General features: G+C 39.5%; 1 protein-coding gene across 2 annotated transcripts; it reads right to left on the bottom strand.

Moving 5' to 3' along the window:
* Positions 1–73: 73 nt before the first annotated feature.
* On the bottom strand, positions 74–19,279 carry bcan (brevican). Of its 2 annotated transcripts, none has more exons than XM_072679520.1 (14): positions 19,250–19,279; positions 12,774–12,862; positions 12,025–12,417; positions 11,575–11,749; positions 9,729–9,856; positions 9,320–9,613; positions 8,313–9,188; positions 4,621–5,661; positions 4,283–4,390; positions 3,975–4,133; positions 3,287–3,369; positions 2,408–2,552; positions 1,999–2,181; positions 74–1,900 (listed from the first exon to the last, which is right to left on the bottom strand). In XM_072679520.1, the coding sequence occupies exons 2-14, from the start codon at positions 12,853–12,855 to the stop codon at positions 1,788–1,790; spliced, it is 3,780 nt and encodes a 1,259-aa protein (XP_072535621.1). In that variant the 5' UTR covers positions 12,856–12,862; positions 19,250–19,279; the 3' UTR covers positions 74–1,787. The 2 variants fall into 2 exon arrangements, with proteins under 2 accessions (XP_072535621.1, XP_072535620.1); XM_072679519.1 differs by having other exon boundaries at positions 19,128–19,256.
* Between the last annotated feature and the right edge of the window lie 2,516 nt (positions 19,280–21,795).

Consider the following 21,795-nt stretch of genomic DNA (forward strand, 5'->3'; position numbering starts at 1 on the left):
AATGAAATGCTATTGGATTTACTTGAAAATAAACATGGACTTAATTCGAAATTAAAATAAATAAAATCATTGATATTGTTAGTAAAAGGGCTGTTTTATTTATGTTTTGATGAAACCCCGAGAGCAAGTACTGCATTTCATGTTCTAACAGTATGGCACCATGTACCAGATGGCACCTTATGGCTTGATTTTTAATCTGACATTGTAATACAACATTGTAAGATGAATAAAAATACCCATGACAGTGTAAATCATTGTGGTCTTTACCTATTCTAGGCTACTGCTTCTGAAATACGAATTTCCAGATAGTGAATGGGGAAAAAATCAAGTCACAAATAAATTACCACAAAAGGCTTGTTTACAAAATCAGTAAAGTGCTTCACAAATCTCAGTGATACATCTAGTGTTGTTGTTTACAATATTAGTTACGCAATCACCTACCTACTTTTACAGCTAATGAAATGGAACACCCATCCAAATGTTTTTCTTTTCTTTTGAATCAGTCTTAAAATAAAAAATAAAAAACTAGGTTGAAAACTAGATTCTGCTTTTCCAATTATTTAAACTAATGGTGCTTTTTATATTTGTTTTTAGTGTTATGAATGCAGTATAATGTACAATTCTAAATCAAGCTCTTAAGTGAAACAATAAAAAAACTAAAGGCCATAAGGACAAATCTAAATGTTACCAAACCAGAAAATGTGTTACTAAAATGCAAAACTAAGAAATAAATGTTGGATTTTGGTCAGTGAAAACATTGTTTTTACTCATGATGTTAGTAAGCAATTTTAGTAGGAAATGACAATTCCCCAGAGCAAGTCAGAAACCTGAAAAAACTGAGCACCAAATTGTTTGAAAAGCTTGTGTTTTACAGCCAGGCACAACTTAATTCAGACTTCAGAAAGCCTACTATACGCATCCCATCTAACTGAATCTAAGAATCGGTGTTGACTTAAAGGCTTGATAAAGGGTTTATTATTGGCCTAAAGCTCTAGAAAGGAACTGCTGCAATTGTCAGGCTGTTTTTGGTAGCGTAACAACAAATTTTAGTAAAACCTTGTTTGTTAGTAAATTCAGTGCTGGGTAGCTGTATAATTGATTTCTAGACCTTCAATCTAAAATATCTTTAAATTCAAACTGCAAACTACTTGACTTTAAAGGTGTTTTGCATGGCTGAGGAGCACAAGTTTTACTGTGTGCAAGTGTATGAATAGTGGCTGCTGAAGAGTGTTATTAGCCCCATTTCCAGTGTCAGACTTAAACCAAGGCTTCAGTGAAGGCTTTGTGACTTTAATCACTGAAGAGGAGCTGTTGCAGTTTTTTACGTCTTGTTGGGTGACATAACTTAGATTTCAGTGAATGACTACCCTACCCTGGTCTAACTGATATAATCTGGCTTTTGAGACATTATGGCATTAATGGACACTCTTGGTGGCATGAAATGAAGCTGTTACAAGACACTGGCAGTTTCATTCAGACCAGCTGAGGTTTAAAGGTATTTGTTCAATTATTTTGTCATTTTCACTTGTGCTTTAATGTCTACTGGCATTGATTGGGGATGGCTCTGCTCTGTATTTCATTACTGGTTATGTTTTTGGGTCGTAGAATTACAAAGTAGGTAATTCAGTGTCAGATTCCAAAATAGGAATGTGCATGAAAGAGTGGAGGTGAAGGTTGGAAGTTTGATGCGCATACGTCTCTCCTTGTAAAACACTGTAAAAAGCATGATGATTGATTTATCTTGAATGAAAGATGAATAGCAGAAGAGAAAACTAAGCACTAATGGGTTAATAGGATCTTGATTGTGATGTTGCTTTTGCTGTGGTTGTGTCTTCTATGAGTAATGGGTCCTGGTTCTGAGGGGTGGGTGTGGCATGACCTCCATTTGACTCTGCTGGTTCTGTTGAATACAAAATGCATTCAATGCCAGTGAAGCATCAGTACACTACTGTGGTCAAAAGGTGAATGACAACATGTCATAGTGAAATTATTTCTTACTTGGTGTACAGGTGATCTGTGGCTCCTCCCACTGCCCATTGCTGTTGCATGTGATAATGGGGTTGTGTCTCTGAATGAAACCCTCTTCGCAGTAGTAACGCACCTGAGCGTTAGCCTGATACCGCTGGCGTCGCTGACCAAACAGCTTAGCATTCATGACAAGAGGGGGCTGGCCACAGAAAGCTGAGATAGAAAAGATAAGACAAGGTATGATAAGATGTGAACATAACCAAATGAAAAAGCAATCAACAGACAACAGAGGGCAATGTAAATGCCAATACCACCATCTTCTCTTTAGATCTTTCATTTTGATACTTCACACACATCTTAATTACAATTGTATAACACTGACTCCCCTTTATTGGAAGAAAGTTCCTTTATGGGAAGCTCCAATAGGTGGCATACTTACCAATGCCCTTCTTACAGGTGTAGGATAGATGGTAGTTACAGGGCACATCACTCCAATGTCCAGCATCATGCCATACCATCACCACACAGTCCTCTCCCGAGAGGAAATAACTATCAGGCTGGCCACGATACCAGTTCTCATAAAGCTGGAAGAGAAAGGAAGAAGAGGTTAAAAATGTTCAAAAGATCACTACTTCACCATTATCCAGAGGTTTCATTAGTGTATATTGTTATGAGTACCATTATATACTGAGTAAGTACTTAACCTACAGAGATTGACGGGATTGACCAGCTCTGCAAGGACTGTTGCCATAACAAAACCCTTACTAAAATAAAAGACATTGCTTTCTTTGATTACTAGCTGTTTATGCTCTAAGAATTACAAAGGAAGAAAAGAGGAAAGCCCAAAAGTATGCCTTTTGTTTGCACCCATAACAAGCAAAAGTAATTAACAATCTCATTAGATGATTACGGTCTAATTGATATCTTGCAAACAACCTGCTACTATGCCACTGAACAATTCTATTACCATTTCCATTCCACTATACTACAGTATATGTCTGTATACTGTAAATATGACTTGTATATTGTAGGAGTTTCAGTGTTTTGGAAACAGGATACCACTGGGCGGCCTCAGTATTTATGTTGTATAAACACAAACATAAAATGATTTCAGTTGCAAGTTATAGCACTTTTAGACAAGGTGGCTGTTGACTGTGAACTGCGACAGTTCCTGGAGCTTTGATTGTGATCAGGAAGATCTGACAACTTATGCGTAAATATTTATAAAAAAAAACAAAACAATAACAGATCATATACAATATTGATTGAAAACTAACCTAGGATGGTTCTGTAATGTCTGAGCCTATACAAAACTTACCAATGGGTTACCATCAGACCAGTGGAAATCGTCCTCAATGGTCCTATCATTGAGACCAGTCCACTGGTACTCCCTGTATTTATCTGTAGATAGAAACATGGATGTGAGTCAGAATGCCAGATTACCATCACATGTACAGGTCTAGACAAAATATTGCCTCCAAGTCTGGCTTCAAAGGGCTTTTAGGAAACATAAATCACCATTTGTTGTCTGTAGACAGGACAGAGGGATTAAAGTAACACAAAATTATTGTTTCTGCTCAAATCTCTTCATACCTGCTTTTGAGATATATAATGATAGTGAAACAGAATCTAATGAAATATAACCGGTTGCAAACTAGATAAACTATCTGTACTTTTTGTTTGTTTGTTTTTTACCCATGTCTTAGTTATAATCATTTTATGCACAGTAAAAGCCTGAACAAGAGTACCATGCTGATATTGCTTACATTTTAAAATAGCAAAGAGAAAAGAAGAATATGAATCTGTAATTAATATGAAATAGTAACAGCAAACTAAAAAATGCAAAACACCTGAATGTCATATGAGTAAAATTACTTTTTTGTTAAAATAATGCACCCTTTTCTCTTTACTCTTCTTGGAAGCCTTAATCATTAAACAAGAACAAGGAAAACCAGTTTGAGATCAGGGACACAAAGCAGCTTCTGTTAAGATCAGTTCAGGCGCACCATTGATGAAATGCTGTTCTTCAGGTGACATGACGGAAACCAGGTGACCGCCACACATTCTGCAGTGTTGCTCTGCCACCTCCCAGCTTTGACGTTTTGAGAAGTGTTTGTAACAGTTGCCCTGGAACTTTTCCCAGCCTGGTTCACACTGCTCCAGATCTAAAGAGGTACACCACTAAATGTCAGAAAGCTCACAGACATCAATCATTCCAATTTGTCTTAAGATAACCACATTATGGTGGTTAAAGACGTTGAAGAAGAGCATATAAAATTGCCTTCAATTCTCATTTGGGTCATGTGTAACTCACCTGTCTGGCAAAAGTCACCTCCATAGCTTGGTAGGCACAGGCATTTGACAGCAGCACCACTGTCTACACATGTGCCTCCATTAGCACATGGGTTCAGAACGCAGCCATCTAAAACACAAAAAAATTCATATGTTTTAGAAATGGTAATTTCTATTAGGATTGTGTGTGAAATAAAGTTTAGGCTGGGGTTAGCTTGCAAACACTGACTTGGTCTTGGTCTTGCCCACTAGATGGAGCCATGAAGCAAGAGAAACTGGTTGTGCAACTGATCTGTACCTGAATAAGCACTGTTGCCCTAAAGGGGGAACCTACGAATGTTATGATTATGAAACAATTACCTGAGATGCCTGTTCTGACCACCATTCTCTGTGTTGCTGTGGTGGTTATGGTGGTGGGGTGTGTCATGGTTGTTACTTCATAGTTTTCTATGCTGTCCTCCGCAGTGGTAGTTAGATCATATTCCTCATTTTCTTCATTATCTGCCACAGTAGTGGAAGGGCTTTTTGCCTCCTCAGGGTCTTCAGTGGTGGGAGCTGCTGTAGAGTCAGGCTCAACTGAGGGCTCAGGGTTGTCTATGAGTAGTGGGGTGTTGCCACTGAACTCCACATCTCCTTCTGCCCGAGACTCCTGTGGTGGGGTGTGAGGGGCCATGGTATCCCAGCTAGGGGTCGGGGTCATAGCTGGTAGCAGTGTGACTTCGACAGTAGGAGGAGTTGTGCTGGACTTAGTCTCAATAACATCAGCATTAATTGCGTCTGTATCATTAACAGCATATGTCATGTTCAGAATCAGCAGGTCTGTGGAGTTGAAGGGCATTATGGGGGTCGTGCTGGAATAGTTGAAATCTGGGTGCTCTGAAAATGAAGATCTGCCTCCAGAAGACTCTTCCTGTCCTGATGTTTCATCCTCATGGCTGCTGCCATCATGGACAGAAGTTGTTTCGGTCTCAGTAAGCGAAGTGGTTGTGGTGTACAAAATGTCAGGTGCCACTCCAAGCCCTTCTTGCTCAACTTGCTCCACTTCCTTCTCCAAAGTGCTAAAGTCAGAAACAGTGCTACTCACTGGAGCATCTGAACTGGCTTCCACCATCTCTGCCTTCAGAGTAATGGATGTGCCCAACATGTGAGGTACAGGTGTAGTCAAGAGGGTCACTAGAAGGGCATTGTCATGGTCCCCAGAACCGTCAATGGAAACTGCTTCTTTCTCTTCCTGAAGTATAGGGGTTATAGTCACTTTTGCAGTGTGATCACTTTCTTTATCAGTGGAACTTACGGATACTACTAGAGATTCGGCCGAAGTATGTCCTGCTTCCTGCTCCACTCCAGTTACAGTAGAAAAAGTGTCTGTAACACCAGACTGTTCATGACTGGGATCAAAACCTGTCAGAGAACAATTTAAATAAATTCACTTCTATTGAACAAAAGATAATTATCATGGATATACAAAAGATATTACATTTAACAAATTACATACAGCGATACACAATATATAAATATAAATAAATAATAAAATAACCGTTACTGTAAATAGTTTAGTGAGTTGTAGATGAACTGATCTCCAAAAGACAGACTTAAAGATACAACATCCCTTTAAACATTTTCTGGATCTGTGTATTATTTTTGCTTTGCTTAATTAGAGCACAATGCAAAAGTGTGGTCACCGCAATACATTTATTTGAGCTATCAGGTAACTTTGTCTGAAGTCTCAGACATTAATTAGCTTGTAAGGCTAATGTTCACAGTCATTATTAGGAACCTATTAAGAAATTAGTCTGGGAAACAAGTTTGACTGCAAAAGACTAGAGCAGAGGTCTTAAAATCTGGACCTTGAATCCAGTTTCCAGTCCTGGGGCCTCATTTATAAAACTGTGTATATTTTGGAGTGTGAGTGTGCACAAAAGCTGGAGATGGCAAAAACCTTTGTGCGCAGGTAAACCAGGTCCCTGCAAAACATGCATGAATATTTAAATGTGTTCCCCATTCATTCTGAGCAGGATAATGGAGAAACACAAGGCAAAGAAAAGAACATTGGGAGAATGCAAAGTAAAGGTCCTTGTTTCAGAGGCCGAGGCAAGGAAGAATGTGGTGTTTGGTGGCCACAGTAGTGGCATTACTAACAAACACAAGTTTGTTGAGGGCAACGTGTGGCTGCAGCTGTTAATAATGTTAGCTACACAAGAAAGTTTTAAAAAGTGGTCAGACTTAAAAGTCGACACAAAGAAAGAAATTGCTTTGCACAGGCAGAATGTAACTGCAACTGGTGAGGGACAGGCACCGTCTTGCACCGAGAGGGTGCTCATGAGAGGATGGCTTTAATAGCTGGGGAGCCCCTTTAAGTGGAGTGGTGAGTGAGAAGCACAGCACACACTCCTACAAATCTGGCAGACTTTTTCAGCAATCTTCCACCTGACATGTCTAAACAATGCCATCAGCCTTTTAGTAGCACGATTGCGTTGCACAATAGAGCGTGACAGAGCGTGCGTGTCATTGTAGCATCTCTCTTCTCTGCTCTTTGAAAGCTATCAGTCGCCAAGAACCCAAGGGTTGTAAATATCTGTATCTTGACAGGTAATGCCCGATTACGTAATGTTGGCCTTTCTAAACCTGTGCCAACTCAGCACACAGTTCCATGAGGATGAGCTCATTACCCAGTCATCTTCGTTCACAAATGAAAAATCTTTATGATCTCTGAAAAAATGTTGTTGCAGTATTTGTCGGTTGGCTAAGTCTTCGAGGAACGCCAAAAACGCCATTATGACAGACAGTCACTGCATCACTCTTTTCTGCCTATTTATAGAACTGTGCTTTTCTGCAATTAGTTACAGGTGTTTCACATTTAATTATCTGCAACTATTACCAGCCCACAACATTCTACTCATTCTAATCTTTATTATGGAGTTAAATTTGTTGAGAAAAGAATACAAAAAAATACTTAAACAAGTAAGTGTTAATCTTTCTCTCTCAGTCTTGATTTATGTGGTATGAACTGATATCCCTGAGGATGGTTTGCGCAATTACTTGCAATGCTCTATTTGACCACATGATGTCACCAATACCTGCTCACTCTCCGCAATGTTTTGCCTCTTTTCCCTGCTTAAATGTACGCTCGCCTCTGGACTTTGTAATCCTTGGTAAGTGGGACACTATGTAGCCAATCAATTACAGTAACTGGATTATAGGTCCAGTTCTGAAGTTCTAGAGTGATGGTGCACTGTGCAGCTGGGAACACCTGCAGAAATATGACTTTCATTAAAAAAAAAAAAAAACTTGCATCATGACCACAAAAGTCTCATGTCTGATGCAGTTTGGAAACAAGTCATGTGGACTTCCAAAATGCTTTTAGGCTACAATAAGCAATTGTTGTTAAGCATAGGATAGGTTGGTCATGTTTTGGGCTTGTGTTACAGTCGGTGGCATGGGGGAACCATTTATAACTCCTAGAAAGTGGATAGACCTCACAAGAGCAGTGCATGCAGGACAGCCCAAAACTTCTGTAACTGTAAAAATTGAAATTGAAAGTCAACTGGACACTACTGCCACTTTACTACCAATATATGCACATATTTATTCAGTATTGTCATCTTTCTGCTTCATTCCTTATTATTTATATCTGTACTGTCTTTCATCTCTTGTTGGTTTCAAATGCATATCTTTTTTTTATTTTATTTTATTTATTGTTATTTTTTTGTAAATGTATTGTTTGTATTGTTTTACTGTGCAAATTAGTATTGTGCAATTGCTACTGGCTGCTAAATTTCCTTCGGGATCAATAAAGTATCTACCTGTCTGTCTATCGGTGTTAAAATATTAAATAAGTGCATCATCTTTAACTGTATTCTTTTAGGAAATCAGGCCATCTTTTACTCTTTTACATCTTTTTCTCTACTCTTTTACTCGCTACTAATAGTAACATATTGTTAACATTTGATTGGCTATGTTGACATAGGTCTCTTGTGTTTCCTGGAACATTTGTCCTACTACCAAGCTGAAAATGACACTTCAAAAAGCATATTACTAGTATCTCTGCTTACTCTCTGTGGTAGTTTCAGATGAAGAATGCTCAGTAAAATCTTCTTGATTCAGGGTGACGAGGGGAGAAATCTCAGTAGGCAGTGTGGTCACTTCATCTTCTGATCCATTTTGAGTTGTGTGGTCTAGATCATCATATACTCTTGATGGTTCAGTGGTGTTTTGTTCATGTGGCTCTGTCACAGTAACATTTTCATACACTTGGTTTCCATCTTGACCATCAAGACTGGCCTCTCCTGCAGTAGTATGTTCATCCACATAGGTTTCATCCTGATCATCAAGGTTAGTTTCAGGCATGGGTTGGAAATGTTTGGATCCTCCAATCTCCCGAAACTCTGTGGGCGGCTCTATAATGTAAATGTCTGGTTTCCTCTCTACATAGATTTTGTATTCTATTTGCTCTCCGGGTTCCAGGTTCATATCTGGCATAGGCTGATAGTGTTTATGATTGTGACTCTTAACCTCATAACTAGCTGTGCTATTCTGTGTATCTGAATCTTCTATTGGCATGGGGTGATTACGATTGGGCTCTAGGTGAATCTCTGGTACTGATATAATAGGGTTGGTGAGCACATCTTGCTTCTGAGTTGATTCATATGTTGCTGGAGTGGTAAGGATTTTACTGCTGACAATGGTTGTATGAAATTTATCAAGGGGGGCTGATGTAGCATCTTGTTTCTCTGCCTCTGCTGGTGTCTGTTCACTGAATATGGAGTAGGTCTCAACAGCCCCCTGAGCTTCATTCTCTGTGTGTTGAGTCACATGACCCAGACTAAACTCTTCTTGAGGATAAGTTAAGGCCACAATGTCCTGGCCAATGTCTTCTGGCTCTGTTGCCAAGTAATCTACAGGGGTAACTGTGTGAGAATTAAGGTTTCCTGTGAAACAAAATATAGACAGAACAATGAGGTTTATGCAGAATATAATTTCACTATTGATAATCAGCAACTACAATTAATTAAAAAAAAGAAAAAAAGAAAGAAAATTAAAACAAAGGCATATTTGTTACCCCTGAAGCAGTATGCATCGTGGCGTGTATGAGGCTCTGGAAAGCCTGTTTGGTTTCCATAGCGATACACTGTCTTGACACCAGGTTCAGAACCCCCACATCGTTCGCGTGGGGTTACAATGGGGTAACGTACACTGCCGTCAGCTAGCCAGCCTGGGCTACAGTGGTTAAGGCCATCATTCCATGCAGCATATAGCTGGCTAGTGGAAGCTAACTCTGCACCCTGCTGCTCACAGTATGCTTTAGCCTCAGCCAGCGTGAAGCGCTGTGGAGTGGACCCATGGAACACATCACCTGAATTTAAAAAAAAAGGGCAGAATTCAGGCAGATATTATATGACATGCTATACCTGCATTTAAGATGTGTCTATTAAACATAAAAACTGCCACAATAAAATAGGACTGATTACCATGGATGTTCTCTATATAGCAATACACATCATAAAGCTCATCAGGATCCATCATGCCATAGTTTCGGACACCTGGCAGACCATCCATGTCTCCAAAACAGCCCTCACGGGGCATCTGGATAGGGTACCTGAAGAAAGTTTTCATATATATTACTGTAAAAGTTCACAGGATAAATAACATACAAAGCTAAATCACCAGTTATTTCAACAGAATCATTCTTATCTCTCAAAGTATCAAAGTAAGGAATATAATCATGATCTTCTGAGGAGGTACAGAGGACTCTAAAATTGTTTTAAATTGTTAGGTACCAGGAGAGGTTGTCAGTCATGTAACCTCAAGAAACCTGAAGCTGTATACTGTTTCCACCGAAGTAACCCTGATGCTTGGGGTATATTTACATTTACATTTACGGCATTTAGCAGACGCTCTTATCCAGAGCGACTTACAAAAGTGCTTTGCGATTTACCCAAGAAAAACCTTAGCCAGTCAGAATAGACTAATAGTTCAAAGATACCTCTAAGCTTTAGACATTACTAAGCACAAGTCAATAGGGTGACCATAGTTCTCTGCTATTCGTCCAAGTATTCTCTGAAGAGGTGGGTCTTCAGTCTGCGTTTGAAGACAGCGAGCGACTCGGCCGTTCGGACACCCAAGGGAAGCTCGTTCCACCACTTCGGTGCCAGAACAGAAAAAAGCCTGGACGCTTGTCTTCCATGGATTTTGAGGGATGGCGGGTCGAGCCAAGCCGTACTTGAAGCTCGAAGGGCTCTAGGTGCGGATCGGCTTTTGACCATTGCCATCAAGTACGGAGGGGCTGGTCCGTTCTTGGCTTTGTAGGCCAGCGTCAGGGTTTTGAATCTGATGCGGGCAGCAGCTACAGGAAGCCAGTGAAGAGAACGCAGCAGTGGAGAGACATGGCTGAATTTAGTAGCACTGAAGACGACCCGTGCCGCTGCATTCTGGATGAGTTGCAGGGGCCTGATGGTGCGTACAGGAAGACCAGACAGAAAAAGTTGCAGTAGTCAAGTCTTGAAGTGACGAGAGACTGAACAAGCACCTGAGTGGCCTCTCTAGAGAGGAAGGGTCGAATTCTCCGGATGTTGTACAGAAGAAATCTGCATGACCGAGTTACATTTGCAACATAACCTGAGAACGATAACTGATCATCCATGACTACACCAAGGCTTCGAGCGTCTGTAGAACATCATCTTTCTGTTGTACATCATCTTTGACATTTTGACTTTTTAATATCTTGGAGATGAGCCCTACAACTGCAGACAGCAATTACAGCAGAAAACCTGATATTATTGCTGTGATGTTGCAGCAATGCAGTCATGGGTGAGGAGGATGTACATTTGTGTGTGAACATAGCAGACACTCTTATCCAGTACAACAAAAGTCCACTCAGTTTTCCACTCAGAAAACATCTCTATCCATAGAGACTGCAGATGAGGATGTTCTAAAAAACTGGGATAGAGGCATTGGCCTACTACCTAGACACATTTGCCAAAAAACGCCTTGCTGAGAAGTCTTTTGCAATGTTTCTTGAAATCTAAGATTTGTAAAAAAAATAAAATAAAAAAAAGTGGACCAAAATTCCTCCATAGTGAAAATCTGAGCACCAGTAATAAGAATTACATTATTACATTGTTTATAAGGACATTAAACTTGTGACAAACAAGCATATATCGAGCAAATAAGTTTGGTACTACCTTTATACTACCGCTACTACTAGTACTACTAATTAAATGCAATTTAAAGTAAAAGATTAATGTTCCTGTAAATGCTTTATTAAATGGTATAATTTAAAACGAAACTCGTAAAATATGTTATGAAGCAACTGACCTTACAGAGCCATCTGCTAACCACCCAGCATCGCACTGTTCATAGCCACTGTTGTAGGCAGCCAGAAGCTGCTCTGGGGTGGCAATTTGAGCTCCAATGTCCTCACACGCATCTTTGGCATCATCAAAAGAGAAAGCGTAGCGACTGGAGGCATGTCGATAGTGAAACACCACGCCTGGGGACATTCAGTACATTAGTACTCCTTTGAGTTTGTAATGACACTTTTACTTGTAGACATAAAGTCAAAAAGAGAATCTTTTGCTGCACAGTCTGAACTGCACTCTATAATTATGGAACTACAAAGAGCTCCTATGTGATAAGAGGAGCTGATATAAAAGACAATAAGTATAGAAAAAAGGAGGTGTTAATGTCATGGCTGATCAGTGTAAATGAATAAATCAAACATGATTTTAAGGGCTTTATGGCTGACGGGGGCTATGAGATAATTACCTTTGACTTTGATCTGAACCAGGTCATGAGCATCCTCCAGGCCCTGCTGGACCTCACAGCGATAGAATCCTGTGTCATTGTGCCTCAAGCCGTCCAGTTGGAGAGTAAGGTCAGCTGGAGATGAGGCATAGTTCAGCAGTGAGGCCCGACCCTTGTAAAGTTCACTGACCTTCACCCTTTCCCCTCGGGCCACTAGGATTTCAGTCTCTCGTCCAGAGGAGAGTATGGTCCACTTCACTCGCGGCATGGTAAGCACAGCATGCCGGCCCGTTGAGGACAGAGTTGGTGAAGGCTGTGACAAGGACACCAAGCATGGCAGAGTCATGGAGCCTCCCAAAATCGCAGACACAGGAGGACTGCTGGGAATGTTAACTTGCAAGACGCTGGTTTCATCTGAGGAAAAGATATGACATAACTCGATGTGTGACACAACATAAATGAGAGCCGCTGACTCAATAATTCATGAACATTTGTGGGTTTCCCATACAACATTTGAATGGTGGTGAAATAGCCCATGTAAATCTAAGAGAAAAGTCACAAGAACTGTAAGAGAACCAGCAAATATTTAAGCAACAAATTAAACAGCTCTGCCCTTGAGTTTCTTACCTTCACAGTTTCTGTGAGGAACCTTAAACACATAGAATGCTCTCTGGGGATATGCAGCAGTAAAATACTGAAATGCCCTTTCCACCCTATGTGTCAAGTCTCATTCATCATGTCTTGAGTCTAAGAAAGTGAAGGTGACACACCTGCTGTTGGTCCAGGTCTGGGGACAGCAGAGGACGGCAGGACAAAGGGACAGATGGTGCACAGTACCAAAGACAGGAACATCACTGATCTGGGAGCAGAAGGAGAGGCTAAAGTGACTGTTTTTTTGACAGGTAGAGTCAAGATCAATTGCTTACTCTACAACTGTGGAGGACAGAATGCTGAATGTGTAAACAGACAACAATTACATCACCTAGAAAAAAAAACAGCTGCTGTGTTTTATTTTTATTTAACTGAGACAAAAGATGCTAATATATTGTTTTGGGATGTCATTTCACAATTAGCGATACAGACAGAGAAAGAGTTCCAGTTCTTTGTGATTTTACTTTGAAGAGTTTGTGGCCTTGCCCTTTTACATGATTTCATACAACTTAAAACTTCATTATATGGTTTTACATTTAAAAAGAAATGAATATTAGTACAGATCTGTTTAAAGGCATGCTACCGAAAGACAAAGAATGGACATAACATAGAGAAAAGAGCAAGTAAAGAAATAGTTAATGCGGCTAATGCTTTCTGAGGCTCAGTCTCTCACAGCAGCTCTCCTCTCACAGGGTGTGGTCCTGTTTTATGTGCACATATTCTGCAACATTATAATTTTGTTACATCAGATTTTTATTTGTTTTGCTTAACTTTAAAGGCATCTATGTTGAGTGACTTTATGTGTGGTTTTTACATCCACATATAACTTTTGACTCAGCAGTTGGGGATTGCTGAATAGGGGATCTGGCAACCCTGTGTTCTCTCCAGCTGGCATGAGCCAAGACTCAGTAGGCTTTGGGAGCTCTGGGGTGTGCTCAGAATTCTGATGACGCAACAAACTCCCAATCTGTCCTTAACGATCAAAAAATTACATTATACTTTTTTCTATGTTCTTTGCTCTGTTTTTACCAGTGTGTTTGTTTCTGTTAGTAATTTGATAAACTGCATGGCTAACTGAGTAAAGGGGGGACTTAGTCATGTCTCTAAGAAAGAGTGGAAAAAAAATAAATAATAAGAGGACCACCTGCTAGACCCATTTCACTGGTATTTGTAAAGGATGAATGAACTGCATAAGCATGCTGCATGGAAAGTTCCTGAAAATCAGGTCAAACATGACACTGGTAGACACATTTTCAGCAGCCTTGCTGAATTATAAATGTCTGCTGGGTTTTCTGATGTGTCATTTGTACAGTACTTTCTGGAATAGTGTTACAGACAACAGAGGGTTGCATCTTAGCATCTGAAACATGTACAGAAATTTCTGTACAATTACATTTGTCTGTGTTATATCAGAAAACAGGTCAGTCAGTTTAGGCTTACATCTTATTGTAATTTACCTTAATTATGGTGGACTGTCATAGAGTCGAATTACAGAAGTCTCTCTCTTATACTCTCTACTACACCTTTCCTTTTTTGATGAAATATTTTAAAACCAACTAAAATGAAAAAAGCTGCCTGCTTGTCACATGAAATAAAATATACTTAAACAACTTAATTTTTAATATAGCAAAAAGACAAGAGTGGGGATACTGAAGTAAGCTGGGTTAAATAAGTGATTTAGTGCACTGCTGGTGTGGGGTCAGTGTGAGGATAGTGTGGTGAATCACTTAACTGCTCTATGTTGATTTAAAAAAAGTCCCTTCCTCTGCAATAATTCTGAAATCTGTATTGCTAAACCAAGAAGAACACTAAAGCATCTGGGCTTACTTATATCATTTAAAAGAAAACATAATTCTCTGTCAACTGGAAATCCATAAATCAACACTGCATTTTTATGCAACCAGAAAGGTTTGCACAGAAATTTATATCTATACTTCATCCATCCTATTTTAAAATAAGTAAAAGAAAAAGACAACATAAAAGTTGTTCATGCCATTTCATTTCAGCAGAGGAAAGTAAAAAAAGCCACAAATCCTTGAGGTTACTCTGGCATTTATACTTTCAATTACAGAACAGGACTTCGCTACAGACATGACCCATTACGATTTGGATCCAGGGATCTGAAAGAAGTGGTTTACTGTAAGTATGGGACAGGAACTACAAAGTCCAAGGAAATCCACTCTGCAAACATGAAAGCCTCAGGTACACAAGAGCAGGAGCTCCTAATATCATTGTGTTTTGTTTTTTTTTTTAAGACATGGACAAATGAGGTCAGGGAAGTGTGCGTGTGTGTGTGTGTGGGGGGGGGGTGGTAAAAAAAGAGGGACAGGGACTATATGTCTGGGAGCAATGGAAACTGGCATTAACCACGTGAAAAAGGAGAAAGTGCTGTGCTGAGCAGAAAATCACAGGGTGTGTTATGGGCGTCTTCACCAGGGAGAATCTTGGACTTAATGCCCGGCTTAAGCTTGAGAGGAAATTAGAGAGGTGCTCGTAATTTTTGGTGGCAGTTTCCAGAAAGCCTTCAAGAAAATGGAGGAAACCTAAATGGTGGGAGAGACTCAGCAGGGAACACCTAAACTTGCAATCAAGCTGCCAGCTCTCTCCCCATTTATCTCAATTTCTCTACCCAGGAATTCACCGCCTCCTCTGTCTCTCTGTGTGTCTGTCTAGCATTTATAAGATGGTCTGACTGTTGTTAATTGTTAATGAGAGTATCTGGGCAGTCAGCTTTGATCTACGTTTCCTGAAAGGCACTCTTCCCCTAGTGGCTCTCAACGCATGGCCTATAGCCACAACCACATTTCCATAATCCAAAGGGAAAAGAAGCCGGGCTGCTCGCTCTGAGGGCGACCAGGGAAAACGCAGCAACCTCAGGAGTGCTTAGGCAGGCATCATGGCCAAGACCTGCTGTCTGGAATACAGAACGACTTTGGGAAATGGCTTAGGCTAGAAGAGAGGCCGGACCTTCCTGAGAGACGCCAGAGCAGGGTCATGTTAGGATGAAGAAAAGGAGGAAGCCAGAGAAGGCAAGAGCAGCTGAAAGAAAGAAGGGGGAGGGTGAATGAGCAATGCGCTGCCATCACACCAGATCCTCTGCACTCAGTGGCTGCACTGGGCTGTAAGACCATCACCCCACTCTTCAGTTGCCATATTTAGTTTTAATAAAACTAGTTTTATATGCCAAGTTGAATATTATGGCTATTCCCTTTTTCCTGTTTAGACAGTTAGAATTGGGGCATTATAAACAGCAGGACATGATTTTCTCACATGCTGCTATCACTGTGGAATGCAGCTATGTCTATTTCTTTCCTTCTATTCTTGACATTAGCCTGGCCATGGTCATTCATTGCTTACAAAGCCATGCACACCCCTTCTAACGGCGCATGACTCTGCCAGACTTGACCCATTGCCGGGGCAACCAACATCTTCTTTAGAAGCACAGACTGACCAGAACACATGGTTGGTTGATTAAAGCCCTCTCATTTGAGCACAGAGCCCCTTGGACATTAGGCTTAAAGACTGTGGTGATTCTGACTTTTTTCATCCCTTTTTTCTGCAGCATACGACAATGATTATAAACCTGTAAATGTATCTTGAGGGTGTGTATATGGGCACACACTTCAGTCTCACTATATTACAGATCAATGACAAACAAGAATTGCCTAGGAAGTTTAAAATAAAAACATAAAAGTAAATAAATGATTGTTCTCATGCTGGTTGTAAATGTATTAGATGTATACAATTGTTACATACATGCATTAACAATTATAATTATATATGCAATAATATTATATATGTATATTTCTTTTATGCCCTTGATGTATCAACTATGCAATCTTCAAGTGTGGATGGGTATTTGCACTCCAAGATGATGCAACCAAATTAGTTAATTATGAGTTTTGAAGGTAGCGATCAGTCTTCATTTGGGCCACCCTGTTCAATTCAAAATATACTATTGGACCTTCAAAGAGTGAAAAAGTACAAGGATGATCGGCTGCCAATCACAGCACAAGAAGAAACTGTAAGGGAGCAAAGAATTTTTGTGGCCAAAATAGGTGCCAAAGAGCTGTAAGATTTAGCATTTAGAGGCTAAATACTACAGGAGAATACAAAAGTGAGGCTAAACAGACTAATAGCTAACACTAGCCAAGCAAGTAAAGCACTATTCACTTAAGGCCGACCAGAAGGAACACTACTGTAGGTATCCTAGCAGGGAATCTTTCTTTTTTTTTCCACAAGCCTACCACGAATGAAAAATAGCATGTTTCACTGATGCAAAATGATAGGGTTGGACAATAAAAAAATAGGCTAGTAATTTGTTTCACCTCAAAGTCACATACTTACATCAAAGAACGACTTAAAATACTCAATAAATGCATCCTTATCCTATTATCCAAGATAGGATAATACATATGTCATTGTTGTACTCCGAGTTTTATACTGTACTAGTACTAAGGCTTACTTTGAGAAATCAAATTACACCATACAGCAGCCTGAAATTCTAATAGAAAATTCAATTAAATCTGAAGAATCTTTTAACCAGACAAAAAAACATTTAAGCATTCAAATGATTTTTTTTTAAGAGTAGGGCTGCACAATATATAGTTACAACGTCGCTATCGCAATGTATGCATGCGGCAGGATGTGCAGTCTCACTTAAGACACATTATATTAAACATGTTGTCTTACTTTTTGCTGCATGATACAAAAGGAAAATTAACAATGTTCTCATTTTTAATGACTTATCAACCAGAGGGACATTTTATCTGCCCAATATTATTTATTTTACTCTGATCTTGGATACACAGTGCATTATTAACGTGACGTGTTGGATTATTGACTTGTGGTGGTAAAAAGTCCTGTATTTACATACCAAAATATGTATCACAGAAAAATAATATTGCAATGTTAGCCCCCCCCCCCTAATATCATCCAGCCCTAGTTAACAGTGTACAAGTAAAGTTACAAATGTAAAAGTTCTACATTTATGTTTACAATTTCAATTTTAAGTGTAACTCAGTTGGAATCACAGTAAAACCACTGTCTAACAGAATCAGGTAATTACAAATAATTTCCACAACCCCACAAACAAATCTTCTGTACTCTCTTTGAACAATATCAAAGCTTATATTGTTGTATATTGTATCTTTTCTTCTCTTTTTCTTTCTTTCTTTCAATCTATAAAACAGTCGCACAGGCACATAAATGATGATTGGATTCAGGTAGAGTGGGCTATCAGGCTGAACAAAACCCTTCTGTATTCTAAGTGCCAAGTGGAAAATGTGTATCGTGGCTGAGCAGTGCAGCATTCATAATGCTTGTGAATTTATAGTTCTGGCTTAACTTCACATTTCTTGTAGATGTTTTGAAAGAATCTCTCCAGACTGAGGATTATTTAATAGCAAAAGCTAGCATGTGCATTCATCATTGCAAGACAAAGAGATTTCAACTAGACTAAAGAAAGTAGTGAATGTTGTGCATTTAGGGAGGATTACATTTATTTTGAAAAACAGTGAGACCCAATTAGATGTGGCATCCAAATCCTCAAGACAGACTTAGGTTACACACCTCAGTGAATCTCCACAGCATTAGGGCTAGTGTGTTGGGGAGGATTTTTGCTTTGTTTCATTCTTTTTACAAAGAAAAGAACTATGAAGTATTTTTGTATGTAATTACACCCAAATGGGACATTCTGATTCATCAATGAAAAAAAAACATCTTATACCAAGTTAAAATGATATGCAATCAATGATATACAATCAAACCATGCCATGATGATGGCATTATAAACAATATAAAGCAAAAGTGCATGCTGTCCATGGCACTGACAGATTTTTTTATCACACACTGTTTTGACAACTATAGCGAGCCGGTCTCACTCCAAGCTGTCAAGAACAGGTGGCTGTCTTCTAAGAGCCCTCTAAAAGCATCAGTGCTCTTAACACTCAGCAACTCTGACAAGCCTTCAAACAGCTCACTCATCATAACTCTTAAAATTCAGTGAAAAGACCTTAGGAGCCACAGAGGGAAGACGGAGACGTGAGCGTTAATGGATACCTGAAAACTTCAGGTAGTAATTTTACAGTAATTACAGTATTATACCAACCTCACGCTACTCTACAATACTCCAAGTACATTTTAAACTCACCTCCACTAAAACACCACCACATGCAAAATCAATAAAGCAACTACTAAACCTTTAAAACTTAACAGTAAGCACACTCAAAGCTAATGCAAGATGAATAATGCGCAGTGGTGTTTATAGAGCATCACACTGTAACAAAACTGTAAAAGAATTTAAATAATAAGACAGGCTTTATGGGTGGCCTGTTAACAGAAAAACAGCTATTCTCCCAAAACCACAGATACCACCTAACTAAACACCAAAAACAAAGTAAAGTAAGCATTGACTAACTTTCTAAATACTATCAACTAGGTAAAACACTGAATCAAAAGCTACTAATACATACCGCATCCCCAAGAGTATTCTGCTATAGTAAACCTTCAGAATACAATAATCTTCAGGCAGCCTGTTCTTTTAGCTCTTGCCCTAGAAGTGCGATTTCCTTCGGAGCAACAAAAGAGGACAAACCTGTAGCCTGTCCGCAGGCGAAGAGGAAAGAAAGAGGGAGGCAGAGAGGGAGAGTGAAGCAGAAGAGAAGGGTGGCAGAGAGAGAGAGACAGAGAGAGAGAGAGAGAGAGACAGAGAGAGAGAGAGAGAGACAGAGAGAGAGAGAGAGAGAGAGAGAGAGAGAGACAGAGAGAGAGGCAGCGCTTTCTGAACAGCCTCCTCCTGCCAGCAGACAGGGGCACACTTTCTTATTTGCCCTGAGGGACGATTAAAAAAAAAAATTAAAAAAAAAAGTAGGACGGTAGAGGACTGGTCATGCAGATGAAAATGTTTCAGTGTTTTCAAAAGCTGAATAGCAGAGACTGTTCAGAGAGATACATGCCCAGAGGCTGACATGTGAGCTCATGCAACCTCTGATTTTGATTTTTTAAAAATATAAAAAGAATAAAAAACAAAAAGAAAGTAGAGCATCTGCGGAGTTTCCCGTGTTGCTGATGCGGGCAGTACGCGAGGATCCTCTCCCATCTCTCAAAGCTAAAAGCTTATATGGGTTGTTCCCTCCGGGGTCTAAAACACTGAAAACGAGTGGGAACGCTAAAGCTCCTGCAGACTCTATGCAGTGATTTGAGGAACGCTCAGTAGCAGGACACCACTTACTGCGGGGGGAAAGACGTGAATAAAAATGATGATATGAAAGTCGTGACTGAGAAACAAGTTCACACTAGTGCTGTTCACACTAGAGCAATCACTGTTTCAAGCTCTCTTACACCATGCCTCCAAAAACAGACATACGGTCTTAATGGATTTAACTAGATAGCTATATAATATTGGTTATTAGTTAATATATATATATATATATATATATATATATATATATATATATATATATATATATATATATATTAGCTTTTCGTTGGTTTAGAGATCTACTTTGGTGTTGAGCCGAAAGAACCGAATTCATGTAGCTAGCTAGCTATACACTTGATAAAGCCATGCTTTTGCGTTTATAAACATTTAACGTTTATACTTGCCTACTTTTACACAACTGTGGCTTATTTAGCTACTCAGCTAATGATCACTAGCTAGCGCTAGCTAACTTAGCTAGCTAGTTAGCTACATGCGATGCTGTGCACCAACGTTATTTAGCTAGCTAGCGCTAGCTAGCACCAATAAGCTAATTTCCATGCGTAGCCCCTGGGCAGATAAGCATAAAAAATACTAGCACTAGCTAGCTAAAACCACAACATATCATACACACCCCACATAAATTACAGAAACCCACTATTTTAATAGCGCCAAATAGCTAGCGCTGGCTAAATCAATCGATATAAGGCTGTTGGGTTTAGCTAGCTAACATAGCTAGCTAGCAAGCTAGGAAACGTTATCTCATTCTGGACCTTAACTTGGTTAACCTTAGCTAGCTAACTATAGTGGATATTAAATAGTGGATATTTTACGGCAACTGACTTTATTATTTATGTATTTTTTTATTTAGTTTAGATGGTCAAAAATAAAAGGTGGTAAAAGTAAGACTTCTTTGCATTTTTATTGGTTTTACTTGTAATATACGTTAAAATGACGGGGCATTGTTTGGCCATATAGGCTATTTATTATTCTGGATAAATTAGCAAATGCTTATGTATAGATGTTCAATAACATAATTGCATGGCGTTAATAGTATTTAACACTCCCCTTTCACACATACACACTACCATAGTCCTACAACGTAGGCCTACTTTAAGCCCCCTGACCACAACATCCTAAACCCACAATATTATCACCCTATTTAACAGGCCCTATAACATCATCAGGAATCCAAGGTTCCCCAACACTCTTTCTGGCACATGATTTTCCTGCTCCAACACACCTGATCCTGGCTACAATAACTGGCAACAATCCTTTTCCAGAATGTGCGTGTGTGTGTGTGTGTGTGTGTCTACAGAGGCATGGAAAACCACTGCATGCAGTACAGGGCGTAGACCAGGACCAGGGTTGGAAATAAAACCCTACAATCTCTGCTGACTCTGAGGGAAATTATTCAAACTACCCAATAATGATGAGATTAGCATTAGTTTCCAGTCAGAACAGCACAGAGACAACATTATTCTCAGCTGAGAGCTGCAGTTGCCATTTCAGAACATGGCCAGGTAAACCACTGTGATCTCATTATCCACTGTGGTAACATAATGATCAGTATAATTATTTTTGTCGAAAGAGTATTTTTGAACATAACACATATTTCCAACTAAAATTGCTTAGACTAAACTGAGCAGTTGTTTATAAAGGACATAATTACATTCTTCAAGGAAAAAAACAGTCACTAATAAGTGGTCTAACAGCACTGTACACCCTGACCAAGAGTGCCAACCAGCATGACCAGTACGCTTGTTGAGCAGCATAAGCAAAACGGTTGATCAGCACAGCCACCATGACCACATTAGTTGGCTAGCCTGACCAACCAACTTTTACCAAGCTAGTTAAAGTTAGTCATGCTGAAAGACCAGCTTTTCCATCACATCCGAATGAAAACATCCAATATTCTGGTCAGACGCTATGTATGTTTTTGC

The sequence above is a fragment of the Salminus brasiliensis genome, chromosome 5, assembly GCF_030463535.1.
Source record: "Salminus brasiliensis chromosome 5, fSalBra1.hap2, whole genome shotgun sequence".
Classification (NCBI taxonomy): Eukaryota; Metazoa; Chordata; class Actinopteri; order Characiformes; family Bryconidae; genus Salminus; species Salminus brasiliensis.

Coding starts and splice junctions, on each gene's coding strand:
- bcan (XM_072679519.1), bottom strand. Junction 9,189..9,319: donor CGATGCATACTGCTTCAGGG/GTAACAAATATG, acceptor TTTGTTTCACAG/GAAACCTTAATTCTCACACA. Junction 3,370..3,974: donor AGAACAGCATTTCATCAATG/GTGCGCCTGAAC, acceptor TTCTATCTACAG/ATAAATACAGGGAGTACCAG.